This window comes from Epithele typhae (genome assembly GCF_022376455.1).
Source record: "Epithele typhae strain CBS 203.58 chromosome Unknown BXZ73scaffold_1, whole genome shotgun sequence".
Lineage (NCBI taxonomy): Eukaryota > Fungi > Basidiomycota > Agaricomycetes > Polyporales > Epitheliaceae > Epithele > Epithele typhae.
Window position 1 is genome coordinate 612252 of NW_025954192.1, and position 25370 is coordinate 637621.

The 25370-nt window shown below is 58.0% G+C and overlaps 9 protein-coding genes and 1 non-coding gene across 10 annotated transcripts; 3 read left to right on the forward strand and 7 right to left on the reverse strand.

Moving 5' to 3' along the window:
• Window positions 1-887: 887 nt before the first annotated feature.
• On the forward strand, window positions 888-2366 carry BXZ73DRAFT_86206 (uncharacterized protein; the record flags this gene model as incomplete). Its single annotated transcript, XM_048024115.1, has 3 exons — window positions 888-960; window positions 1145-1414; window positions 1468-2366. The coding sequence occupies 3 exons, from the start codon at window positions 888-890 to the stop codon at window positions 2364-2366; spliced, it is 1242 nt and encodes a 413-aa protein (XP_047883712.1).
• A 512-nt stretch (window positions 2367-2878) lies between these two features.
• BXZ73DRAFT_86207 (uncharacterized protein) lies at window positions 2879-3717 on the reverse strand (the record flags this gene model as incomplete). The annotated part of the gene is made up of 3 exons (XM_048024116.1): window positions 2879-3048; window positions 3113-3482; window positions 3553-3717. 3 exons carry the CDS (start codon window positions 3715-3717, stop codon window positions 2879-2881), a joined length of 705 nt encoding a protein of 234 aa, XP_047883713.1.
• A 214-nt stretch (window positions 3718-3931) lies between these two features.
• BXZ73DRAFT_t7 lies at window positions 3932-4003 on the reverse strand. Its single transcript has one exon. It is a non-coding gene; the product is annotated as a tRNA-Glu (tRNA).
• Window positions 4004-8020: 4017 nt separating this feature from the next.
• On the reverse strand, window positions 8021-9401 carry BXZ73DRAFT_95504 (uncharacterized protein; the record flags this gene model as incomplete). Its single annotated transcript, XM_048026808.1, has 12 exons — window positions 8021-8034; window positions 8086-8201; window positions 8254-8269; window positions 8325-8352; window positions 8410-8453; window positions 8510-8517; window positions 8570-8667; window positions 8721-8878; window positions 8938-8980; window positions 9034-9200; window positions 9266-9312; window positions 9364-9401. 12 exons carry the CDS (start codon window positions 9399-9401, stop codon window positions 8021-8023), a joined length of 777 nt encoding a protein of 258 aa, XP_047883714.1.
• A 988-nt stretch (window positions 9402-10389) lies between these two features.
• On the reverse strand, window positions 10390-12086 carry BXZ73DRAFT_95505 (uncharacterized protein; the record flags this gene model as incomplete). The annotated part of the gene is made up of 12 exons (XM_048026809.1): window positions 10390-10636; window positions 10691-10734; window positions 10793-10801; window positions 10859-10901; window positions 10951-10966; window positions 11024-11149; window positions 11202-11209; window positions 11263-11354; window positions 11418-11540; window positions 11736-11902; window positions 11953-11999; window positions 12052-12086. 12 exons carry the CDS (start codon window positions 12084-12086, stop codon window positions 10390-10392), a joined length of 957 nt encoding a protein of 318 aa, XP_047883715.1.
• Window positions 12087-13486: 1400 nt separating this feature from the next.
• Window positions 13487-15189, reverse strand: BXZ73DRAFT_95506 (uncharacterized protein; the record flags this gene model as incomplete). Its single annotated transcript, XM_048026810.1, has 13 exons — window positions 13487-13715; window positions 13776-13819; window positions 13881-13889; window positions 13954-13996; window positions 14049-14064; window positions 14123-14248; window positions 14304-14311; window positions 14365-14456; window positions 14512-14609; window positions 14665-14743; window positions 14835-15001; window positions 15051-15097; window positions 15155-15189. 13 exons carry the CDS (start codon window positions 15187-15189, stop codon window positions 13487-13489), a joined length of 993 nt encoding a protein of 330 aa, XP_047883716.1.
• Window positions 15190-16036: 847 nt separating this feature from the next.
• On the reverse strand, window positions 16037-18017 carry BXZ73DRAFT_72868 (uncharacterized protein; the record flags this gene model as incomplete). Its single annotated transcript, XM_048021806.1, has 10 exons — window positions 16037-16180; window positions 16300-16534; window positions 16593-16704; window positions 16759-16801; window positions 16854-16873; window positions 16929-17053; window positions 17177-17268; window positions 17641-17807; window positions 17862-17908; window positions 17974-18017. The coding sequence occupies 10 exons, from the start codon at window positions 18015-18017 to the stop codon at window positions 16037-16039; spliced, it is 1029 nt and encodes a 342-aa protein (XP_047883717.1).
• Window positions 18018-18919: 902 nt separating this feature from the next.
• BXZ73DRAFT_95507 (uncharacterized protein) lies at window positions 18920-19717 on the forward strand (the record flags this gene model as incomplete). The annotated part of the gene is made up of 1 exon (XM_048026811.1): window positions 18920-19717. The coding sequence occupies one exon, from the start codon at window positions 18920-18922 to the stop codon at window positions 19715-19717; it is 798 nt and encodes a 265-aa protein (XP_047883718.1).
• Window positions 19718-19933: 216 nt separating this feature from the next.
• BXZ73DRAFT_95508 (FUN14 family-domain-containing protein) lies at window positions 19934-20593 on the reverse strand (the record flags this gene model as incomplete). Its single annotated transcript, XM_048026812.1, has 3 exons — window positions 19934-20143; window positions 20203-20417; window positions 20488-20593. The coding sequence occupies 3 exons, from the start codon at window positions 20591-20593 to the stop codon at window positions 19934-19936; spliced, it is 531 nt and encodes a 176-aa protein (XP_047883719.1).
• A 469-nt stretch (window positions 20594-21062) lies between these two features.
• Window positions 21063-23862, forward strand: BXZ73DRAFT_37111 (NOL1/NOP2/sun family RNA met; the record flags this gene model as incomplete). Its single annotated transcript, XM_048017945.1, has 7 exons — window positions 21063-21397; window positions 21562-21639; window positions 21700-22212; window positions 22266-22371; window positions 22435-22983; window positions 23142-23604; window positions 23762-23862. 7 exons carry the CDS (start codon window positions 21063-21065, stop codon window positions 23860-23862), a joined length of 2145 nt encoding a protein of 714 aa, XP_047883720.1.
• Between the last annotated feature and the right edge of the window lie 1508 nt (window positions 23863-25370).

The window sequence follows — 25370 nt, forward strand, 5'->3', positions numbered from 1 at the left end:
ATCCCACCGGCGTTGACCCACATCACACAGAGCAATGCAGCAGTATGGATGACCATCGAGCGTAACAAAATGCATAAATATTGAGACCCGTAGGTCTACCACTCCGGGAAAGCGTGTCATCCTTGTGCAGGGGCCATGCTAATCTTCTCTGTATCGTTCCAATTTTTTCGTATGTCACCCCGAAGGGGACATTATGTTGATGAGGAGGGTGGACCGGCTCGAGATGTGCATTCGTCTCGGCCCGCGGGTGCTGGATGGCGTCTAAACCCCTCGACTAGCGCGGGCACCGCTTCTTCCACCGACCACTAGACCACGTCCTCGACCGCCTGAGGTCTGGGTCTGCCTGCTTCGCCAGCATGGACACTTGTCAAGTTACATCGCCCCGCCTGCGCATCAACGAAATACAATGACGAAGGCACGCGAGAGAGCCGCCCGACTAGGCCGCGCCGGAGAAGCAACGACGTGCTATTGTTCTTAGCCGGGCTCATTGTCCTCCCCCATCCAGCTACGCGCCCGCTTGGGCTTATAGACCCCACCCGCCGTCTGCACGCCCTTTGTGGCCCCGGCGGTCTCAGACTGCTTTGAAGTGCTTGAAAGTCCCATTCTTACGTCCCCTCGCCACCACCTGGCACATCCTCCCCCTTCTTACGACGTCTTGACTCATCTCTTCAAGACCTTAAAGCCCTTCAGCAGCCTCTGTTAGCCCTCGGCCTTCTGCTCTCCTCCTCCTGTGCATTGCCCCTGCCCTTCTTTCGCGTTTCTCTCCGCCCTCGCCTCTGTCGTTCTCTACCACCCACGCCCCACACCGACCCCCGACGACCACGCGCCGGCTGTCACCCATACGACCCACCGTACGATATTCTCCTGCCTGCCAAGACACGCAAATAATGTTTGAACGCTTCCCCGTTGCTTCTGTCGACATGCGGAACCCGTTCTTGGTCGTGCGCTTTGCGCTCTTTGGTACGTCACACATGCACAACCGTTTGATGCTAACATCGATCTACCCCGCCAGCCGTTCTCGTATATGTTAACATCCTCACTATTGGGTTTGCGGCATGGAACCTCACGATACTCAAGGTTTAGAGGTTGATGGTGCGTTCGCTCATATTCCCTGATTGCACGCCGTGCCTCATGTACAACATAGTCACCGGCGCCCCAGCATTCACGATCGTCAATGCATGCTTCTTGATCACTCTCGTCTCTGGCTGCGTCGCCTCTTCGTGGTTTTCAAGGCTGCCTCTTGACCAGGTCCGGATAGAGTGTGCTTGGACTCTTGTCATGTCCACACTCTTCCTCGCGAGCTGCTTCGACATCACTGTCAATGGACCTCCCGCTCTGTGCCAGGGAAGCAGTGTCCCTGCTTGCGCCTCATCGTCCCTCGTCACCGCACTCTCATGGATGTCATGCCTCCTCTGTGAGTACCGCCGCCTGTGTCACCCTGCCTATGTCTCTAACACCTTCACGCAGTGCTTTTGTACGCTTTCTCCCTTCTGACGGTCACCATCACGCACATGCACTTCATCGAGGATCTCTGGACGTTGCGCGTCCCCACCGTGGCCTGGTTCGTCCACCCGGAGGATCCATTGGACAGGATGGAAGCCACCCGCGCCTGGGCGGCGAAAGTCGAGGTCCCCGACGACGTCGTGCACATCAAGCACGCCACGCCTATCTTCGCGCAGCACACCAAGTCCACGCCCATCTCGCCGCGCTCCCCGCACGTCGAGCTCGAAGGCGAGGAGCTGGCCCCGCCCAAGTTCCCCATCGCACCCGTCTCCCCCCTCTGGCCCGCCCGTCCGTCCGCCCCAGAACCGACCGAGCCCGCGCTCCCCGCGCCGCCGTCCCCCGCGGAGCAGGAGAAGCGCGACGAGGTCGAGCGCCGCACGACGTGGACGTCCCGCCTCGCCGCGCTCCCGCACAAGCCGAGCTGCGAGAGCATGCGCCCCGGCTGGGCCAAGCGCGCCCAGCCCGCGCGTCGCGGCGTCGACTCCCCCTTCGCCGCCCCGCACCCGCCGCCGTCGTTCACGCTCCCCCGCTTCTCGTTCTCGCTCAAGCCCGCCGCGCCCGTCGCGCTCCCCGCGATCCGCCCGCTCAAGCTCAAGTCGCACTGGAGCCAGTCGCCGCCGCCGGTGCCCGCGCTCCCCGCGAAGGCGCGCGTCGCGCCGCCGAGGCTCGACGCGCAGCACGGCTCGCCGACGAGCACGTTCTACATCGACCTCGAGCGCGACGCGGTCGTCCCCTTCGGCGCCGCGCGCCCGATCTCGTACGGGATGTTCCCCGAGGACGTCGTCGACCCGGACCAGCCCGTGACGCGCGCGGTGCGCTCGCAGTGGGTGCGCGCGGACAGCGACACGTCGTCTGAGCGCTGAACGCACTCCAACCGTTGCCTTCTTCCAACTTCCTGGGCCCCGACACCTGGACGACTAGAGACGGGCGCGTGCCGCCCGTCGCAGTGCTTTCGCCGCTGCGCCGTTCCAGGGGGGCCCCAACACACATCGCTAGTCGAGCTTTGCTTTTTCTTGCCCAGGGTTTCTTGCTTTTCTCTTCACTGTTCATTCTTTTGTATCCTTTAGGTCGCACGCCTCGTCACGCCCCGGACTGTATCCTTAGACATCGCCTATATCTATACACACCGCCGTCCTCCAGCGACGGACACGAGCCTCCCCTGTACATAGCACACTCTAATTGTAGCCCCAACGATCGCCGCACGCGCTATGCGCGTACCATCAGTGTCTGACACTCCTGCATGCAGTGTGATTTGCGCACAACATCTCGCGAGGAATATTTGAACAAGGCAAGGGTATACACACACATACTACGACCTTCCCCCGCCAGTACATGATGCTCCGGGCAGTGTCCATAAATAGCGCGTACCTGCAGGCTACTCCCCGTCCTGATCCTGGCCGCCATACTGCGCCAGCCGCAACCGCAGCTGCTGGTTCTCCAGGCGCACGCCCTCCAGCTCCGCCTGCGTGCTCTTGAGCTCCTCCCGGGTCTCCTCGAGCTCCTTCGCCTGCTCCTCCCCGATCTCCCCCGCGCCGACCGCGATCCCTGCGCGCACGCACGCGTCAGCCTGCCGGTACACACACGTCCACGGAACAAGAGCCGCACGCACCTCCGACGAGCTTCACGAGCCGCCACAGCCGGAGCACGACGAGCAGCCCCGCGAGCTCGCGCTCCTTCCCGCGCAGCACGACCTCGAGCACGAACGTCGCGAGCACGACCGCGGCGTCGAACAGGTGCAGCGCCGCGTGCGGCGGCGCGCCCGCCGCGAGCGGGTCGTAGTGCGCGCGCCCGAGCGCCCACAGCGTCGCGGGGACCTCGGCGACGAAGAGCGCGTTGATCGCGAGCGAGAGCGCGGCGAGCGCGGCGAGCCACGCGGGCCCGCCGTCGCCGGGCTCGGGGGGCCCGTCGACGGGCGCGCAGTCCGGGGAGAGGAAAGAGTAGGCGAGGTCGGCGAGCACGCAGGCGGTGTCGACGAGGACCTGTGTGCGGGGCGCGCGGGGGTGAGCGTGGGGGGGAGTGTAGGGGGTGAGGTGGGCGATGGGGACGTACGAGGGTTAGGACGAGGTAGTGGAGCGGGGTGGACTCTAGCACCTCCGCGGTGCGGGCCTTGGCACGAGCATAAACTGCCTGGGGCGGGGGTGCCCGGGACTCAAGGCAGGTGCCGGGGTCGGGGGAGCGGGAGGACGGGAGGAGGGGCTCATCTTCAGAATCCATCTTCCGCCGAGAGTGGCCCCACCAGCGCCTCGCCGCCGCCTCCTCCAGGTGGGGACTGTGACCACGCGGTGTGACGCGACGCGTCTCCTCACGCTTCTTTATCGTCACGTGATGCGCATGCTTTGATCATTCGTACAGGAGGAATAGGAAATGGTGTTGGTAGTAGAGATATTGTCTTGAGGGAAGATGACAAAAAAGGCCTCAAGATGCATAGTTCCGACACGGGGAATCGAACCCCGGGCTATCGCGTGAGAGGCGATAATGTTAGCCACTACACCATATCGGACGGACTGTGAATAAGGCATGGTATACAAACTGTGCGGGAGAACACGACTGATCAACGATTTCTCGTTGCTACAAGTTTCCGACCCGTTATGGCTACATGGTCGTCAATCGCACGTTGGGTGGACGTCGCAAGTACCCATTGTACTTCCTGTGGTATGCAAAAGGGTACATGAAGGGTACCGTTCTAAAAGTGTACTATCTATATACTCGTACAAGCGGCCGCGAAGACTACCTCCAGCACTCCGTAATTATCATCATTAGTTCAAAACCGTCAACGCAAGGGTCTGCTCGACGGTCCTGCTTCGGCGATCACGGTCGCGTCTCTCGGGGGCTGGGGAGGCGAGAGGGGCGGTGACGGAGATAAAGAGAGTGGGGGAGGTGCTGAGGGTGGAGGCGCAACCCAGGGTCTATCTGCTTCTGTCGTGAACTCCTCGTCGTCCGGCGGCAGTTCCGGGTCGGAGGGTTTGAACGTGTGTCTGCAAAACGACATCATGCGGGTGCTCACGCTCTCGGCCACATGTGACCCGGTGAGAGTCCATCTCCCTCCTCGACGTGCACCTCCTGTTAGGCTTGGATCGCGTAGGTTCAGGAAGATCCGAGATACCAGCGTTGTCGATAGTCTGAATCGCGAACGCAGTATCAGAAAGATTCTTTATGAATAGCAGTGCGGGACTCACGCATTCGCCAGCGTGGTAACGAGGCCCCTCTTATAGTAGCCACCCTGGCCACGTCCTTGGATTAGTGACAGAGTCTCGCACATGAATATAGCAAATAGCGGCGTACATGAGGGAACTATAGATAGTAACATCCGACTAGAGTCAGCATGTAAGCGGACACCGACGATCGGCTGGCCTACCACAAACGTCATGATGTTCGCTGCATTAACCACAGCGAGGATGCTGCATGGAAACACTCCCGGTCAGCGCATATACTATCTTGGAAAATTGCCACATACGCGTAGTAGATCGCGCCGTCCCGAAACAGGACCATCAACAGGGTTGGTTGGTACATCATGTGGCGCATTTGGAGGGTCCGGAACAGCGTTAGCGCGAAAACGGTCGTGTCGAGGAAGAGCATCGCGACCCATCCTATTGCACTCCCTGTTGTTAAACGATCCATTAAGAAGGACCTATTTTCGACGAGAGCATAACGTACGAAATCCCCTAGACACCCAGATGTCAACTTTGTGTTCAGCAGGGATGTGTACGGATTCACTTACTGGTCCTCTGACAACGATAGATCGCAAGTGTCATACGAGGGCGTATCGTCATCTGATTCGGCATCTTTCAGGTTTCCTACTACCAAAGTCACCTTTTGCGTCAAGAACGTTAGGGAGTAGTTGAGAATTTGCGTTCATAGAATACCTTACGATGACAAGTATCATTGACGAGACCACCAATCCAATCAACATCTTCCGGCTTCTGTTGTATAACGCCCATGTCCGTATGACAAGGAGCGCTAGGTCGCACTCAGCCGCAGTGCATCGGACCCCTGGATATGAGCAGCACTCACTGCCTACGATCACCTGGCTGATGACTGCATAGTATTGGTGGTATCTCTGCAGCTTTCTACACCTGGGTACTTCGTCAATAGACACAAGATGATGGAGGAGACGAGGGAAGCGTACCTCGACTGGGGCAGGGCTATGAAGTACTCAAAGATGACAGGGACGGGGCCCAAGAGCCCGAGATAGCGATTGATGACGAACAGGATCGAGACCAGTGATACCCGCGCGTCCTTCCAAAAGCTTTCTATCTCTCTAGGCAGGGTCAGAGTGAAATCGTACCATAGCATCGCTAGGAACAAGATCAGCAGCGATCAGGGACGCGACCGGACTGAGGAGTCCAACTGATGCACCCACTGAGAGCTGAGGCAGCCAAGATATTGTTCAACCGCGTGGACTCGGCCCTACAATCCGAGCTCCGTTTAGCACGCATCCAGTCATGTGCAGAGTGCCGATGGGCTCACAGTGTTATCGCTGACGAAGTCGAGGGCTCGTCCCCCATGACCGCCTACGAGAGAGAGCAGTGCTAGCGGTCGGTGCGTACGCACGTAGTTGGCGCACATCTCGCGCGGGTCGATCTTAAGTACCACTCTCGGTTCCGGACGTCTCGCCCGCAGCGAGTTGCCCCGGACCGTTCCAGGGCTGGAGGGGGGCGGCCCCCTCGGTGTGTTATGGCGCCTTCGCTGGTGTCGTGGGGAGCGAACCCACGGCTCGGAGGGCGGGCCAGGTGCAGAGACCGGGCGGTGGTCCACCGCAGTCAAATCGGGTGAGAGGGCGAAGGGCCGACGCGAGGAGGGCGTCGCGCTATCGGGACTTCGAGCATGCGTCTCGCAGGGCGCCCTCGTGGACGTACGGCAGCGCCGTTTCACATGCTCAGGGTGCACTCCCATGGGCGGCGAGGGGAAGCGGGCGAATGATGCATGGACAATCCATGTCCGACGGGCAGGGGGGTCGAGCGATGCGACGCAAACGGTCCGTCTGAAGTGCCTTCGCTTCCGGCCAGCGGCGAGGTTTCGATACCGGGGCTTCGTGCCCCGTACAAACCTTTGACCGCATCTACTGCTCATCGTGGAGAATAAACCTAGGGTATCTGGCGGGTACGACTCGTGAGGACTGCGCGGTGGAGTTGCACGGAACCATGCAGGCGATAGCCCCAGCCCAACGTGAGAAGACGGATGCTCACCTCTGTGCTTCGAGTGCTTCGAGATGGCTCATCCCGAAGCTCACTGTTGCGTGCGTCCGCAGCATGATAAGTCGCCGAACGTGCGTCATGGATGGCCCGGAGGCGGAATAGGAAACAATCACGACGACGGTGAAGGAGCAAGAGACGGAGCGCCCACATCTGGCTGCCGGCGCCTTGGGGCTCAGCGAGCAATTGGACTTTGCCAGCCCCCACCTTCTTAGCTTCCTATTCGACAACCGTTCGTCCACACAACAACTCGAAAAGGAGCAAGAACATGTATTATTGCTCGAATCTGGCCACTGCCCTAGCATGGAAAGAGTGACATCGACGAACGAACGAACAGAAAACGAGTGTGGCATATGATAGACTGTAGTGTAGTAAACGAGTGGCAGCAGAGGGCAGGTTGCATCTATATCTACAAAAGTCCGACGGTTCAACGTCCAAAATACGAGCTCCTAGCTCTGGCGGCGTCGAGTGTTCACTCAATGGCGCCTGTCTGCAACGGTTCGCAGGGAAGGGGTAGAGGACGCCATGTGCACTGTCCGAACCTGCGCGTCGAATCCAACATGAGCAAGGTACACTGGGGCGGTGATGCTCGGCGGACGTACCTCGGGAAGGGAAGGGAGTCGTTTCGCGGCGTGATGGCTTTGCGGCCTTTGCTGGTGCTCTGCATGCCATGCTCGGTCCCTCGCCCTGGTCGTGTCGTCCATCGACAAGTGTATGCCGCGAGGCGGTTGAGGTGACGACTCCGGTGTCCTGTTCGCCACCCATGGCGCCGGAAGCGAAGGCAGCGGAGGTGCTGAGTTCGGTCCGGAAGCCAAGGGAACCTGTGTGTTCAGACGCGGCCGCGGGGGTTGAGAGTTGTTTCGGCGGCGAGAGGCATTGGAGCTCCTCCGAGACCGTGTCGGCTGCAAGTCCTGGTCGTACCGCGTAGACAGGGGGGATCCGGAGTCGGATCCGTAAGGTGGGTAATGGTACGACTGGATCGTCACTGAGGAGTATGGGCGATGCGACTGCCACGACGGGAGGGCGTCCGACGACTCTGGAGTCCTCGGCGTCATGACGACCGGTTCGAGATCAATGTTGTGGGATGTCGGCGACATGCAGAAGGACAGCATCTGCACGCGTTCCGACATTTTATGCGAATGAGTTGTCCCAGACATCAGCCCAGAGGAGTGGAGATGTTTTAACGCGGGGTCCCGCAGGTTAAGAATGATGCGAGAGAGTAGCGTTGTAGATAGGCTAATGATTATGTTTTTCAGCGTCATTCGGTGCGTAACTCACGTGGACATGGCACTCACGCGTTGACCATCGTCGTGGCAAGGCCCCGCTTAGATCCTGAAGCCTGAGGGTCAACGATCAGCGAGATGAGCATCGGTTCACGGGGGACTCGTACTGAGGGTGCCTGTTATGCGGGATTCGCTTGTAAGCGACGGGGCGAAGACGGAGAGTTCGGAGAGGACACCTACGAGGAATGTTACAACATTGATGAGAAGCGAGACAGCGATGACCCTGCGTCAGCTGTTAGCCTGTGCTAGACGTACTCCGTGTTTAGAACACGCACAAAAAATAGAAAGCGCCTGTATATCACATCTCAGCCAAAGCATGCTCCAAAGATAAGGATCCTTGGCTTACCATCCCGGAACAGCATCATCAAAAACGTCTGTCGATGCATAGCCCGTTGAATCTGTATCGTTCGAATTATGGTCATTATGAACACGGTCGTGTCCAATATGAACATGGAGAGCCATCCAACGACGCCGCCTGGTGGAATGTCTTAAGCCTGGGTGACGGGATGTCAGGGCGATGTAGCTACTCACGTATGCCTCTATGTCAAGATATCAGCACTCCCGCGCGATTAAACGAGCTACGGAACTCACTGTGCCTCCGTCAAGGACAGATTGCAGCCAATGCCGATACCGGACGGAGCCTCAGCGGCAGTTAACTTGGGCTTGTACAAGTTGGTGACAAGTGTAACCTGTTCCAAGCCGTCCAAATACGTTCTGATACACCGACAAGACGAGAACTCACGACAACCAAAACAGCCGCTTCTGACCACAAGCCAATCATGACTTTGCGATTGCGATGATACAGGGCGATAGTACGCAGGATGAGGACCACTTGAGAGGGTCTGAGTTTCAGAAGGAGGCGCTCGAGAACGGAGAGACCCACGACCGATGACCATCTGACTAAACAAGGCGTAGTACTGGTGATAGCGTTGAAGTGCCCGGCAACTAAAAGCGCAGACGCTCAGTGGCGGGACGGGGTTTGAGTGCATTGAACACATACGTCTATGGTGGTTGCATGTTCAGTGAAGAGAAGACAAGGGGGAGGACAGACTCACATCGGGGGGCAAAGCCACAAAATACTCAAAGAGAACGGGGATGGGACCTAACAGGCCGATATAACGGTTGATGACGAAGAGAACGGCAACCGCGTTAAATTTCGCCGTTTTCCAAAAGTGCTCGACCTCCCTCTCAAAGGTGAGCGTGTAGTCGAACCATAGCACAGCTGCAGCGTACAACGACCACTATCAAACGTGTAGAGGGGAGCATAACGTGGGGATGATTACTCACCAAAAGCCGCGGCTGCTAAGTTGTTGTTGAGCATCATGGACTCGGCTCTGTAGACCATCAGCGCGAAAGCGAGAGTAAGGGAAAATGCGATGGCGTACAAGCCGATAACGTCCTCCGTGGACTGCGAAGAGGCCATGGCTCCAGAACCGGGGAGGACCTTGCGGGGACGTTGCTAGGAGCAAAGCAACAGCACGACGCCGGTGCTCTGGTTTTGAAGCATCCGCCGCGAGTTCAGATCGCACGGGATCGTACGGCGCGGACCCGGTCTTACGGGAGCTAGCGCGGTGGCCCAGGGCCGCTCGTGAGCTCCGTGCGAAGGTGGAAGCCCGTCTTTCGTCTGACGGCCATCGCGGCGGACGCGCGTGGGCAACGGGGATGCTCCCGCCGGTGGGTCGGGAGATTTGTTCTAGAGCGCTTGAGCAAGGCGGCGGCTGGCGGCGGAACGCAGGGACCGTCGGCATCGCGACGAAGAACGGTGGGCTGGGTCTTCTGAAGTACTTCCATGTGCTCGGCCTACGCCTATAGCACGGAGGACTCTGGAGGACTTCTGCTGTGGCCAGCAACTGTCTCCCGGTGGGCGCTTGATGGCCGAGCTAGGTCAGGGAAGGATCAAGCAGTCTTCAAACATCTGATTTGCCTTGGTCCCACCAGAAGCTAGCTCATACTTAGCATTGGATTTGACCATCCGCACAGGCACAGATAGGATTGCAACTGTCGCACCTTGCCTGCGGTACTGCCCCCGCACCATGGGCCCATTTGTTACGATGATGACCCCACGCGTACCGTTTCCGCTTCCGCACTACTATATCATGTAGTTCACGTCTACCATTGGGCTTTGCCATCGAGGGTATTTAACGAGGTGGACCAAAACACAAACGCGTGTTTTGTAGGCTTCGGTAATCCGCCGTAACCGGACCGCAGTCTATGCAGCTTACTGCGCTCGATTTCTTAAGAGCGTCCCGGATCTTCGGGGATCCACACCGTTGGGACACGCAAAAACACTGGAGCTCTGGCGATGGATACTGCAACAGAGTACAACCATCTGAGCGCAGTCAGTACTCAAGACTTTGACACAAAGGTCTGATTGTGTGTATACCCACCTATGTACTTTAGTAGCCTATACACTACACTCCGGAGTTCTGCTGAGAGTTCGTCGGCGAGGCTGAGGTCGCCGTCGAGTCCTCCACGACTTCCTCGATGGCGATCATGTCCTCATCCGGATCGTAGTTGACGGTCGGGTGGAAGAAGGTCACCATCCGGGAGCTGAACTGCCCGGTCTCCCAGCGGCTCGTGGCATCTGCGCGTCGTCCGAGCTGGATCGTCGGGTCGCGGAGGTTGAGCATGAGGCGAGAGGTAAGCGTGACAGACAGCCTGGCGCGGAGATATCGGGATCAGGGGTGACGTCACTGGGGCAACGGGACTCACACGTTTGTCAGCGTGGTGAGCATGCCCTTCATCGGCGACACGGGCTGCACGTCACCCGTCAGCCTTCCGTGTCCAACGATCAGCCCGCGATGCTCGACTGACCGGCGTCAGCTGCAGTAACCACAGCAGTCAGTCGCGGGTCGATCGTGGGCCCAACAATGCGCGCACCAGAAATGTGAGTGTGTTCGCAATGTTGATCACGATGAGAATGCTGTCCAGAGTATTAGCGCGGAATCACGACCCGGCGTTGGCCTCCTTACGCGAAATAAACGGTTCCTAGGTGCGCGTCGATCAGCGGATAGATTACTTCCAAGGGACAACAAGAGACGTTACCATCTCGGAATATCGTCTCGAGCAACCCGCCGGTTATTTCTAGCCTCATCTCAATCGCCTTGTTCAAAGTTAGCCCGAAGATGGCGCAGTCAAACCACAGCATGGCGCTCCATGCCAGTGATAAATCTAGTATTATATAAAGTCCACCGCAACGGTGGCGGTGGCGTAGAGGACATACGGATGCCTCTGCAAGTTTTCTGATATCAGGAGCAGTCACGTCAAGAAGCTGATGCACGTACTGATCCATGTTGAGAGAGGTATCGCATCCGGGGTAAGCGAACCCAAGGATATCGTGCGTGGTCAGTGGGCTATTTGTCGTTAGAACGGCGGTCTGTGAGCGACATTCCAGGGTAAGCTCGAGTCCGATGCATTATAGCGTTAACAATGCACATACCAAACATTGCACAGCACCGCCTAGATAGATGAAGAGGAGCAACGCGAGCACTTTTTTATCCAGGTTATAGAGGGCGTATGTTCGAAGGGTCAGCAGCACTACATCCCGGTGAGTGCAAAGCGACTGCCAGGGGATCGAGTTTAAACACGTGCCTGCAACGATCCCCTGGCTGGTCATGGCGTAGGCTTGGTGATATAGCTGGAGGTGGCGGCATCTGTGGAGGTCTGAGCTTCTGATGACAAACGTAACGCAGGTTGCTCACGTCTATTGAAGCCGCGATCAGCGAGATGGGGGACCAAGACGAATGTCAGCGCTCACGGATTCTGGGAATATTCCGAAGCTTTCAAGAAACACAGGCAACGGCCCAAGAAGGCCGAAGTAACGAGTGGTCAAGTAAAGGAAGAACGTCGGCGACAACACAGGCGGGCTCCAGAAGTACTCGATCTCCGAGAAGAACGTGAGCGCAAAGTCGTAGTACAAGATCGCTGTGTATCGCCGGTCAGCTATGGGAATCTGGGGGGATAATCGAACTCACATAGCCCCGCTACTGTCAAGGAAGCGGCGATGCGCACGGCGGATACGCTGCGAGCACAAATCAGTATGCTTAGAAGCTACAGGGAAATACGGAACTCACAACTGCTCAGCGGAGGCGATATCTATGTTTGACATGGTTGCGTACGCAGGTGGGAGGCAGTCTTGGGGAGGGACGCGGGCTGAGAATGCAGCTAGAGGTCTTTCAGGCGGCGACCACCGGTAGTTCACTGGATGGCGTTTGACCGGGCACAGGCCGAAACATGCGTTCCTGGCTGGAAGTGACAGCTCTTCCCCTCGTGCTCGAGGCGTGGGCCCTTCTTCAATTGTAAGCATCCATTAGTACCGCGACGGAACTCAATGACGGGCCGAGAAGAGGCACCACGGCCATTCGACCGAGGGAGGGAGCTTCGCACCTGCGATTTCGCCGGAGAAGTCCAGCGGGTGTAAGACGCTGTGGGTAATGGGCCGTGGATCACGGTGCGGCTTATTTTCTCTATCACCCTCTGCCATGCCATGCCATGCCAGCGATACGACGGTATGGGAGGTAGAGGCCAAATTGTAAAAATGCAGGGCTCGTGGATATTTGTATACTCTTCCTTTGGTGAAGGAATACTTGCCTGTTTTTTTCTGCGAGAGTTCTCCGGGGGCTGGACCGGGCACGGTCAGTTCTCGGTACCGTGTGGGGGAGAATTAATGCTGTACCTGGACCGGATGCACTCCGTACCCGCCGGCGAAACTATATCTGCTGCGTCCGGTTCATTTGCCCACACGGCAGAGCGGGTACAGCTTTCGGGGTCCGCGTTTACTGTGGGAGTTATCAGGGAGAGAATCTGTATGGTGCCAGTATCAGCTCGCACCGATGTCATGACGGAAACACCATTTGATGAGTTCACAAGCAGAACGGTAGATGCGTCGGCGGCGCGGTCCCCACTCACTCGGTGCTACATATTACAAAAACGCACCGGGCGCCTTGTGAAGCGTATTCGAAATGAGAACCAGAGGAAGCCAGGATCGGAGCCAGAATAGTACGCACCAACTGGAGGCTAATCAACATCCTTTATTAGTGTGAATATCGCACGAATTTTTACCAAGGAAAGGAACTTGTGCGTCACCGCCTCGATCAGGACGTCACTATAGACACGATCGTTCACAAATGACCCTCTACAAGCCACAGGCATGCAAATCTCTAGTCAACGGAGGCCTGTCAGGCTTCAGTGCCGCTGAAAGTTTATGATGAATGGAACATACCTCCAAAACCGTGGAACAAGAATGTACTCCAATGGGTCATAATCCATCGCCGTGGTGAGATTTTTGCTTGACTACGGATCCTGTAATACTGCATACTCTCCCCGGCCTCGCACGTCATGCACACCAAAGATGGATAGGTAGTACATTGTATTCCAGTCCCGTATGAACATCGTCTGAAAATCGAACCTATCGCAAGCGATGGACGCGGTCAATAACGCACACTTCCGGACAGAAAGGGAGGTACTTACTTCGTACACGTTTGCCCGAGTGCTCGAGCAGCCTCCGTCCTACACCCGAGACATCGTGGTCGACGTTGCCATCGAATCTTCTCCCACTTCCTCGATCGCGATCATGTCCTCGTCCGGTTCGTAATTGACTGGCGGATGAAAGAAGCTCATCATCCGGGAGCTGAACTGCCCGGTCTCCCAAGGACTTGCGGCATCAGCGCGCCGTCGGAACAGGATGTCCGGGTCGCGGAGGTTGAGCATCAGGCGCGACGTGAGCGTGACGGACAGCCTGCCAGTGGCCATGGGAATGTTGGGCTGAGCACTGACGTCACAGGACAGGGAGACTCACACGTTTGTCAAAGACGTGGCCATGCCCTTCATCGGCGAATTTGACTGCACGTCACGCGTTAGCCTTCCGTGTCCGACGATAAGCCCGCTTCGATGCTCGACTGACCGGGGTTAGCTGCAGTAACCACACGGCAGTCAGTCTCGACATGCTCGTGGCCCAGCCTGAGAATGCTACGCACCAGAAAAGTGAGGGTATTTGCGATGTTCACCACGATGAGAATGCTATGGGCAGAGAATGAGCGTGCCACTCTCACGTTGTTCATGGCTTCCTTACCCGTAGTACACGGTTCCTGCGTACCGAAAGCCATCAGCAGACGAACACGTACCATCAGATGAGCTAAGCATTACCATCTCGGAACATCGTCTCGAGCAAACCACCAGTCATCTCCGACCTCATCCTGATCGCCTTGTTGAGCGTCAAACCGAAAATGGCCGTGTCAAACCACAGCATGGCACTCCATGCCAGCGATAAATCTACCAAAGAGCGGTTTGCACCAATAAGACGCCGGAAGACGGGGTGCAGACTCACGAACACCTCTGTAAGCGTTCTGGGGTCAGATGGAACCAGGAGAAAATATTTGAGCACGTACTGATCCGTGGTCAGAGAGAGGTTGCATCCCGAATAGTTGAAGTCGAGGGGATCGTCCGTGGTGAGTGGGCTGTTCGTTGTCAGAACGGCGGTCTGTCGGGGTGGTCAATGGCACGCAGGGCATTCATAGCCATGTCAGGGTACATACCAGGCACTGCACCGCACCGCATATATGCATGACAACAAGGATCGCCAAGACTTTCTTGTTCAGATTGTAGAGGGCGTATGTGCGGAGAATCAACAGGACTACATGCCGATATCAGTATCGTCGTCCACTGGCGCGTGACTTCGGCATACACACCTGCAACTAGTGCCTGGCTTGCCATAGCATACACTTGGTGGTAGAGTTGAAGTTGGCGACATCTGCGGGAGCTTGAGTGCTGTGACGTTTTGTGTGATGGCAATATTTACCGCTGGATAGGCAACGGTCAGCGAGAGCGCGCCAGAGACGAGACGAGAATCAGAACGCACGAATTCCGGGTATATGCCGAAGTACTCGAATAATACTGGTAGTGGTCCCAAGACGCCGAAATATCGACTGGCAACGAAGAGGAAAAATGTCGGCGAGAACGCTGGGGGACTCCAAAAGTACTCGATTTCCGAGAAAAATGTGAGCGCGAAGTCGTAGTACAAGATCGCTAAGCATCGACAGTCAGCTCTGAGCATCACGAGGAGGGTCGGGCTCACAAAATGCCGCTAATGTCAAGGAAGAGTCTATCCGCACGGCAGAGACACTGTGACGACAAGTTACTACAATCAGAGGCCACGGGCACGAGCGGGGGACAACTCACAACTGCTCAGCGGAGGCGCGAAGTGAGTCCGACATGGGTATGTAGGTCTAGTACGGGGAGGTCTCGGGAGGGACGCGAGCTCTGAGCTCAGCTAGCGGTATTTCAGGCGGCGACCTTCATGAGCGTCCTGAATAGCGTTGGTCCGAGCCCAGGTCGAGGCGTGTGCCCCCGCCTGACAGTTCTTCCCTTGATAACAGAGTGCAGATCCTTCTGCAGCAGTTGTAAGCCTCCGAGAGCGTCGCAACGGAACACGTTGGCAGGCTTGGAAGAGGCCCGCATCTCTGGGGCAATGCACGCGGGAGCCGTCTAACGCTTGGCGCATCTAAGTTGGGAGCTGAGGCGCTGTTTGGCGGTAGTAAGACGGTGCGCCAGTGAGCTGCGGGATATACACACCTTTCCCACCCTATGCCAATCACCATACCGACGATCTACATGAGCGCAGGTCCTCTTGCATGTGCGCGTTCAAGGCGGTTGCTGGAAGGCTGGATTCCGTACAGCAAGCACCCTCGACCCGTGGGGAGGAGCACCGGCGTTGTACCTGAACCGGATGCAATCAATTTTGCGCCTGCCGAAGACAATGTGGTCGCCAAACCCAACACGTCCGTTCACACAGCGGGGCGCGTATAACTTCCAGGACCCACGTTTATTGTGGGAGAGAACCTACAGATTCCCGACATCAGTGACGACTCGGACCGACGACACGACAAACACCACTTCATGAATCCACGAACAGAATGGTAGCTCAAGGCGGCCTTCGACAGGACGATCATGAAAATGAGGAGCCAAGCATCTGTTCGGGAGATGTATCACCTTGAGAACGATGAATCTCCATTCAACTCGGACTCAGCCCCATTTATCCAAACCCACTGCAAGAACAAACCCTCATGGCTTCCATTGCGGTTTCATGAAGCTTCCGTGGAGAAGGAAGTTCCTCAGCTTGCTGAGAACGTCGGTGTCGACATAATCGTTCACCAGCAACGGTCCGTAGGTCGCGTACACACCAATCTCTGATATATTGACATAAGGCTTGACAGTTATATCAACATCGAGCTGGCGCAGAAGAGTATCGGTAGAGCTTACCTCACGAACTGCGGATACCGCAAGCGCACTCGCAGGAGTCATCACCCGTGGCCGCCGCGTGGTACTTCGCTAATTTCGGATATTGTCCCTTGGCCTCCCATGAACTCTGTTGCCACTTCTCCGGCTTCGATATGCGTCAACGTATGCTGAAACGAAGGCGCGTCGTAATCCGTTGGCATTGAATTAGTCGTTTGCCACTTGTCAGTCTGGAGGCGTTCACCCTTGCCGAGGTTGCGAGGTCGTAGGAGCTTCGGATCCCGAAGGTTCAGGATTAGACGCGAAGTCAAAGTAGTGGCGAGTCTGTGTCGGGATTTCTTTGGTATTACGTCTTTCGGCTGAGAGTGGGAAAAGCACATACACGTTGCAGAGAGTTGTATCCAGACCCTTCAGCGGAGTGTTTGACTGGTTATTATACGCATCAGCCCGAGGCTTGATGCCTCGAATAATAAGGAAGACATTACGCGAGTTATCTGCATCAAAGTTCAAACCACGGAAGAATGGTAGCGATGCAACGTGAAACGCACCACAAAGGTCGTAATATTGGCTAACACGGAGGCCACCATGATTCTGCCAGCCAAATCATCAAGACGAGATTACGTCAGTCCATGTGGTGAGCTACCGACCCATAGTAGATTGTCCCTGCAGGAAAACAAGTTCAATGCGACAATCAGGATTCACGGTGAAGGGAACGCACCATCTCGAAACAAGACCTCCAGCAAACCACCCCGTGCATACCGACGCATTTGCAATGCTCGGATGAGGGTGAGTATAAATACTGTGCTGTCGAAAACAACATTGCACTCCACGCTAGCACAAGATCTACCGAATCATGCATATCAGAGATGATGTGGCTTCGGCAAACGGAAGAGACATACGTAGTCCTCTGAATAGCATGACCAGAGTCTAATCGCCATATGTGGTGTGTATGTTATGGATGCTTACTGGTCATTCGTCAAAGATAAATCGCATCCCTTGAATTTGAACGGCAAAGGGTTTACGGTGTCCACAGGACTCTGTGTCGTGAAAAATGAAGCCTGTGTGAAAGATTCAGAGCCAGACAATGTTAAAGCATTACAGACCGACTGACGACGGCGCTGCAGCTCCGCCCACGTGGATCGCGAGCAGAAGGGCAAGGATACGCTTGCTCCGCTCATACAGAGCATATGTTCTGACTAAAAGGGTAACTTGGAAGGACTCAATTAGAGTGCTCTGACAAACAGTAGCACGAATCGTACCCACCGGCGACAACCCCTTGGATAGTAAGAGCGAAGAATTGGTGGTATGTTTGCACTTGACGACATCTTGACGAACAATGAGCAGAGCGAGGCGCTAATACCATTTCTGAGATGCGTACCGCTAGGAGAATAGGTAAGTATTCATGTGACGTGCATGAGTGTGGGGCTTACATTTTCCGGAATTGTGGCAAAAAACTCCACCAATATCGGGATTGAGCCTAGGAGGCCGTAGTACCGATTGAGTACAAAGAGCACGGAAGCGATGGAAAACCTGGCGTTCTTCCAAAAGTGCTCGATTTCAGTCGAGAAAGTGGAGGCAAAGTCGTAATAAAGGATTGCTGAAGCCTGTGTGTCAGGTGACGCCAGCTTAAGGAGAATTGACCTGCACTCACTCAGAGCGGCAGCTGTCCAGCCATTATCAAACCGAACAGAGGAGCTCCTGCAAAGGTAAGATCTGGATTCAATGTGTGCGGGTAGAGAAGTTCGGCGTTGTAGACGACAAACCAGTACTCGGCTGATGCCACGACCTCTGGTGACGCGTTCGACATCTCTTCTCACCAGGCCTGAGCACTGAGGGCCAATGCAAGGCAGTCCTGGTGAGTAGAACAGGCTATATGAGGGAGGATGGTGGGAATAGCGCAGCGTCGAACGGGGATCGAGGCACTGCTCCTCCGGCTGGGCGAGACATCGTTGCGGCATTCATGGCACGGCGCGCCGGGCTGTCAGTGGCTGGCTGATGGATAAGGGGCGTGTCTGATACGAAGTTTGAATGGAGCTACTCGGCCTCAACCAGGACGTCTCCACCCGTGCCTCGCACGCGGAGCTTGTCTGTAAGCGAGTCGCAGGGCATTCATGAAAAACACTGGATGTTGGGAGTTGTTTGTCCGTTTCGACGACCCGCCGGGGAGGAGAGGCTGGAGGCGATCTGCTCGGAGCTGAGGGTGAGAACACTCTGTCGAAGCCCAAAGCGCGTACTTGCCTGCCGCAGCACATCTGGACGATGCGCACTGGACGGGGTTTCGACGAGAGCACGTGTGGACACCATGGGAGTTGTATGTAGACTCGCGGGACGATCTATCACCTCCCTGTCAGATCTGGTGTAAGAGTTCAGGCTCAGCGTCAGCGTCTCACAGCCTTGTATTCTGCATATGCTCACCTCGACAACGCGCAGCTCACTTCGAGTGCTATAGCGACTGTAATGAATCATCCGTTGGGGCCGACGTCGCAGCCTCTGCCAGCCTCGCGGCGGAGCTCGAAAACGCAGATCCGAGTGGCGCCGAAAGCCTGGGCCGTCAACCTCCATCCGATCCGCTATGGCCCCTCCAACGCTCGGTGTCTGGACTTGCATCCTCATGAGCATGTGTGGTCTGCGGGCACTTCGGACGACGGTCAAGGACTCCAGAACGCGTGACGCGGCGGCGGCTCCGATTCTGCGCCATGTGCACCGCGCATGCCGACTGGTGAGCGCAGTTTCTTGGCTCGCCACTTGCTCGCTGCCTCTTCATCCGTAACCTCCACCTCGCCCCTCGCCGTCAGACAACTTCCACATCGCAGCTCCCTCTGCCCATCTTCCACCCTGGCGCCTAGATCCCTTCTCTTCGCCGCCGCCTGCCACCTCGTCTCCGCCGCCTGCTTCCTCTTCTCCGCCCTCCTCATCCTCCGCACGATCTACACCTCCGCCCACCCGCCCACCGCTCGCCTCGACCTCGCGATGGCCCCGTCCGCTCAAGGCTGGCACGCCCGCGCCACCCCGCTTCCCACCGCCGACGCCAGCGGCTTCGCGCCCACCGCCGACGCCCTCGCCTTCGTCGTCCTCCTCAACGCCCCCGCGGACCCCGAGGGCTTCACGATGGCCCTCTTCCGCCCGGACGTCGCCGTCGACGCGCGTGGGCGCGCACTGCGCCTCCAGGCCGACGACGCCGTGGCGCTGCTCGCGCTCGCGGAGCGCGCGAACGCGATGCCGGACACGGGCAGCTTCATGAACGCCTGGCGCGTCGCGCACCCGCGCACGTCGCAGAAGATCGACAGGCTGTTCGTGAGGACGCCCGAGGGGCGCTTCAGGGAGACGAGCGTCCAGGGATGGGATCCCGTGTTGAAGCAGCTCAAGACCGCAGTGGGAGAGTATGAGGAGCTTCCCCCGGTTCTCTACGAGTTCTTCGGGTACGTCCAAGAGGCCAGGGACGGCTTCCAGAAGTTGGAGGCGAACCAGGATATTATCACACAAGTTACGGCCCTTGCGACTAGCTGAGACGATCAGGGTGAGCAATTGTTCTTTTTCGTAGATGGCACTCGACCTTGGCGGGGCCTAACTGTCACACCAGAGAGTAATGCATCGACGCTGTATTGGCGGAGGATCTGGAAGATTATGTACAGTAGAGTCCAGGATGCTGTCACGTATTGTACCATCGCGCGTATGAACGAACATCTATCTTACACGAACTGTCCTCGGCGATCCGCACTGGCTTCACCCGATCCTAAGACCCAGAGCGAAACCCGCAACAAACGTCGCGCGGGGCTGGAAGTCGGCCGTCAAGAAGTCGATCAACCAGCGGAAAGCCGACCCAACGTTCGCCGGCCGCTTCGCCCCCGTCGCGTCCCTGGTATAGAATGCGTTCTCGAACCGACTGGCGGCGCGACCCCAGTCTACGCGGATGAGTGACGTGGAGCCCAGATACTACACACAATGAGTCAGTTACACCGCGGGCGCAGCGCCGGACCGCAAGTGAAGCGCACCTGGAGTAGCACGAACACGCCGCCGAGCGCGAAGGCAACGATCTTCGCGCCCTTCTTGACGAACACCCCCGCACACACCCCGCACACGGTGCCGAACCCCAGCTCATAGAAGTTTACGATGGACTGCGGGGGCGGAGGTGGCGGAGGAGCGGGGCTCAGCGCTTGATACTGGGTTGGAGGCGCAGGCTGGCGAGCTCCGGGGGAAATCGGAGGGGCTAGGGGGTATCACAGAGTCTGCCTCAGTTGCAGCGTACAAAGCACCGCGCGTAAGAGAATGAGACTTACTGTCACAGTAGACGGCAGGGGCGATGAGGAAGGTGAGGGCCAGGCAACAACCAGTGAAGGTGTACCGAAGAAACCCGAAGCCCGCCTCGCGCTTCGCGGCGACCATCTCCTCGTGGGTGTGGTAGTGGTGGTGGTGGTGGTCGCCACATGGGTGTTCGCCATGACGGAAAGGCTTCCCCCTGGACTCCACAAAGCGAGCGATGCTTTTGAATGGGCGATGAGGAGTCCTGGAGCGAAGGCCGGTTTGATGAGTGGGGGTGAAGAACGATCTGGTCAGCGTGCCAGGTGTCCGGGATTTAGAGTAGGAATAGTTGGAAAAGGCACGGCGAGAAGCTAAGGAGGGAATGGAGGGACGCATTGGCGCATGCAAACAAATGTTGAGGGCACTGGTGGTGGATGAAGCGAACGTTGGAGACGTCAAGGCGCGAGCCTTCGCGAGGCTCATCCCCCATCGGCGGCAACGAGCGGCCCGCGTCGCCGAGCCGCAAATGATCGGCGTCTGAAATTTCCCCTCACTCCCGCAAGGCCCCTCCTTCAATTGTCTGTTTCGCCTCCATATACTCCTCGGTCACGACATGGGAAGACGCGCGAAAAACAAACAGAGCGATCCGGCTCCTCTGGCTCAGGCCAACGATAATGCCGCTAAGCCGTCTCAGAAGAAACTTGGAAAACGCAAGGCAGAGGAGGTCGAGCCGCCCTCAAAAAGACCTGCGAAGAAAGCAAAAGACGCGGGTTTAGCCCCCCAAAATCCTGCGGCGAAGGGAAAGGAGTCGAAGGCATCTAAACCCCAGGCCAAGCCGAAGGCTGCGTCCAAGAAGAAGCAAGTGCAGTTTAACGATGAGGATAGTGCCAGGAGTAGCGAGGGTTGGGAAGACGTCGAAGACGGCGACGACCTGAAAGTCCATGCAAAGTGAGTCTCCTCATTTGAGCACTGGTTGATCTATGTTGGACGGGAGCCACAATGCATGGCGGTCCCAGTGGTAATTTTACCTGTGCGGTATTTCGTTGTGTAAAGGGCACAACAGGATGTTGAGAATCAAACATCAGCGATATTTACTGATTGCCCCGCTTTAGAACACTATTCCACGGAAGTGACGAAGAAGGGTTTGTCGGAGACTTGGACGAATTGGACGTGGAAGGCGTGAGCGAAGAGTACGTCTCTGATATCATTAATTGAGTGCAAATTTCTGAATGCATGCGGGCTCGGTTCAGTGACGACTTGCTAAGGGGCCCTAAACAAGAATTCGACTTTGGATCGGACGACGAAGACGAGGACGAAGAACCCGAACCCCCTGTGAAACTCAAGGGTAGGAAGTCCAAACAACAAGAACGCCCTGTGAAGATCGTCCCCACCGCCTCGGATGCGTCTTCAGACGAGAGTGACGGGTACAATGAGGATGGACCAGTAACCGCGAAGAACATGGCTGCACGTTCACGAGCACTGGAGGAGCGGGCGGCACGCGAGGCGGAACTCGACGCCGAGGAGATGCGACAGGCAATGCTTCCGGGAGAGGACAGCGAGGACGATCTGGCAGACGCGGACGACGTGGACATGGACGAAGAAGGCGAGGGTGGCGAGGACAGCGAAGACTTTGTGCTGCCGACGGCCGAGGAGCGTGAAGAGGAGAAAAAGCGCGGTGGGCCAGACGTCCACACGGTTCAAAGACGGATGCGTGAATGCGTTCGTGTGTTGGGTAACTTCAAGCGTCATGCTGCGAAGGGCCGGTGGGTTGTCCGTGATTGTGCGTGTGTACATTTTTGCTCATGTATCTCCACAGGGCGCGATCGGAATACGTGCAACAGCTTATCTCTGACATTGCGAGTTATTACGGGTACAACGACTTCCTCGCCGAAAAGCTGTTTCAGCTATTCCCAATCGCAGAGGTGAGTGTCCGATCCTCTTCAAAGTGATCTGCGCAACAACTCATCTCGCTATCACATCTACAGGCGATCGAGTTCTTCGAGGCTAACGAGGTGCCGCGACCAGTGACGATACGCACCAACACCCTGCGAACTCGGCGGCGCGACTTGGCACAAGCCTTAATCAACCGTGGCGTCAACCTCGAGCCGATTGGCAAGTGGACGAACGTCGGGCTGCAGGTGTTCGAGAGCAGCGTGCCGATAGGTGCGACGCCTGAATACCTTGCCGGCCATTACATGCTCCAGGCGGCGTCCTCTTTCCTCCCCGTGATCGCGCTGTCACCCCAGCCGGGCGAGCGCGTGCTCGATATGGCGTCCGCCCCTGGTGGCAAGACGACGCACATGGCGGCGCTCATGGAGAACACCGGCGTCGTGTTCGCCAACGACGCCAACAAGGCGCGGACGAAGAGCCTGACCGCGAACGTGCACCGCCTGGGGTGCAAGAACGTCGTCGTGTGCTCGTATGACGGCCGCGAGTTTCCGAAGGTGATCGGCGGGTTCGATCGGGTGCTGCTCGATGCGCCATGCAGCGGGACGGGTGTCATCAGCAAGGACGCGAGTGTCAAGACGAATAAGGTGGGTCCGGCCGCACCCTCGAACATACTCTCGACGCTGATGCATCAGCACCATTCCTCGCCGGCGCACATCGACGACCCCGTTCACGTCGGCCTTTCCTCATCGACTACGATCGTGACACCCCTCATCGGCTGCCGACGCTCGTCGGCGGGGCCCAGTCCGAGCGCGACTTTGCGCTCCTCTCGCACCTGCAAAAGCAGCTCATCCTGTGCGCGATCGACAGCGTCCAGGCGGATTCGAAGACAGGCGGCTACCTCGTCTACTCCACCTGCTCCGTGACCGTTGACGAGAACGAGGCAGTGGTGGACTATGCGCTCCGGAAGCGGCCCAACGTGCGCCTCGTCGAGACCGGGCTCGAGTTCGGCCGCCCGGGCTACACCCGCTACCGCGGCAAGGTGTTTAGCGACAAGCTCTCGCTCACCCGACGCTTCTATCCACACGCGCACAACATGGACGGCTTCTATGTCGCCAAGTTCAAGGTCGAGCGCCGTGCGAAGCCCACCACGAAGGCGGACGAGCGAGATGGCGGCCACGACGCGAAGGCGGACGTTGACGGCGCAGACGCGACGGACGGCACGGCGGCTAGGTTCGACGACGCCGAGGACCGGCCGTACCTAGACGGTGAGCCCTCGATTTCTCGTGTCCCTCTCCTCGCCTCTCTCCCTGTCGTTCTTGTCAGGCTCTGTTCGTCTGCTCGTGGGTGAGCCGCGCGGCGATCGGAGCATGGCAAGCGTCGGTATCGAGCCTCGCGACACGTGTGCTGATTGCCTTTTCGCAGAAATGAAGCGGAGGCGGATGAAGAGGAAGGGGTTAAGGGTGCCTCCACGCGCGCAGACGGCGGCACCCCCTGTGGCTGCGGCCGACGCGGCGTCTGTCTGAGGTCGAGGTCTCGCGAACCAGCGTTCGCAGGGGGACTGGGCCGGATTAGGGGAGGACTGGTTAGGCACTCTACCGAGGTCCGGCGACGCAGTGCAGTGCCCCGTGCCGCAACACCCCAGAGGCACCATCTATGTATCTACGCCCTCTCGTGCTGTCTGGGTGTCCCTCGTGTGCATGCGCGATAGAGCCGTCGTCAGAACAAGGTGGTGTGATTGGAGCGCGCTCCCGGTGTCCCGCCAGAACCCAAACTCGCAAGCTCTGCGTCTCTGGCGCGCCGGGCTGCACACGACCCCCCAGGCTCAGATCCGTCGCAATGATGTCTGGAACTTGCGTGCGTGCGGGGATGGCTCGTCTCACACGCGTGGTGCGCGTGGTGCGGGGGGTCTCATACAGTCGCGTAGCGTTGTAGCCTGCCTGCAGTTGTGCTGCACGCAACTGCTGCATCAGGGTCCAGCGACTGGGGTCTCGGAACACGATCGCCGCGCGCGGGGTGTGTTGCGACGTCATCGTGCGCGCGGGCTGCTTTCTCGGCCGCGAGTGTGCGCTAAAAGCAAGCAGGCTGCAGTACTATCCATGCCAGACTCCAGAGGTCGTGCCACTGGCGTCGCGCGGGCGTCTAGGACGTCCAAGCCTATGCGATACCGCAGCTCGTTCAATCGTCAGGCCTTCACGCCCGCCGGGACACGCCCCAGAAGGCCCAGCTCTCTCCTCTGCCGTCCAGTGCCGTCTGCCGTCCCCGGGTGGCGCCGCGGTGGCGCGACCTTGCCTTCCCGGTGGGCTCGCACCTGACCGCGCCCTCGGAGCTTCTGGGAGACGTTTATATGTACTGACGAGACGTGGCCACGCCAGACTTGACGCACGGCGGGACGTCCAGATCTCCGAGGAGCCCCAGATCTCGCTGGCCATGGACCCCGGGTCGCAGGGATGACGCGGATGAGTGTGCAACGCCGAGGCGGGCCCGGGCTCGGAGGGCGCGTGTGTTCCGCAGAGAGTCCACTGGAGAGAGTGCCGTCGCGGTATACCCCGCATACGCGTCGGGAGTCGCGCTCGGAGGCGGCCGTGCGTTCTGGGGGAGAGCGCATCCGAGACGACAGCGTGCGCCCTGCGACGCTCACGCCGCAGCACGCAGGGACGTTCGCCTTCTGTGGCGGGCGACGTTGGCCGACGGAGGACGCGCGACCCACGCTTATCTCGCGACCGGGCTGCGCGCTCTCACGGGCGTCGAGTGTTCTGCTCTAAACGCAATCGCATTAGAAGCCAATACAAGGGGCGGCTCGCTGCCGAGATGAACGGTAACAGTATGTTGATAAGCTAGGGATACAGCACGGAGGTCGGGTCCGAGGGCGGGGCGGGGCGCTGGCAAAAGCCACAATTCGTTGAAGCGCGAAAGGACGCGGAAAGCTATAGCGGGCGAGCAAAGTCCAGGGAACGGGCGCACGATCGCGCATGTGGCTCACATCAGCCAAGCATGTGTTCGCCCCCGACTGGGACGGCGGGAGCGCATCGAC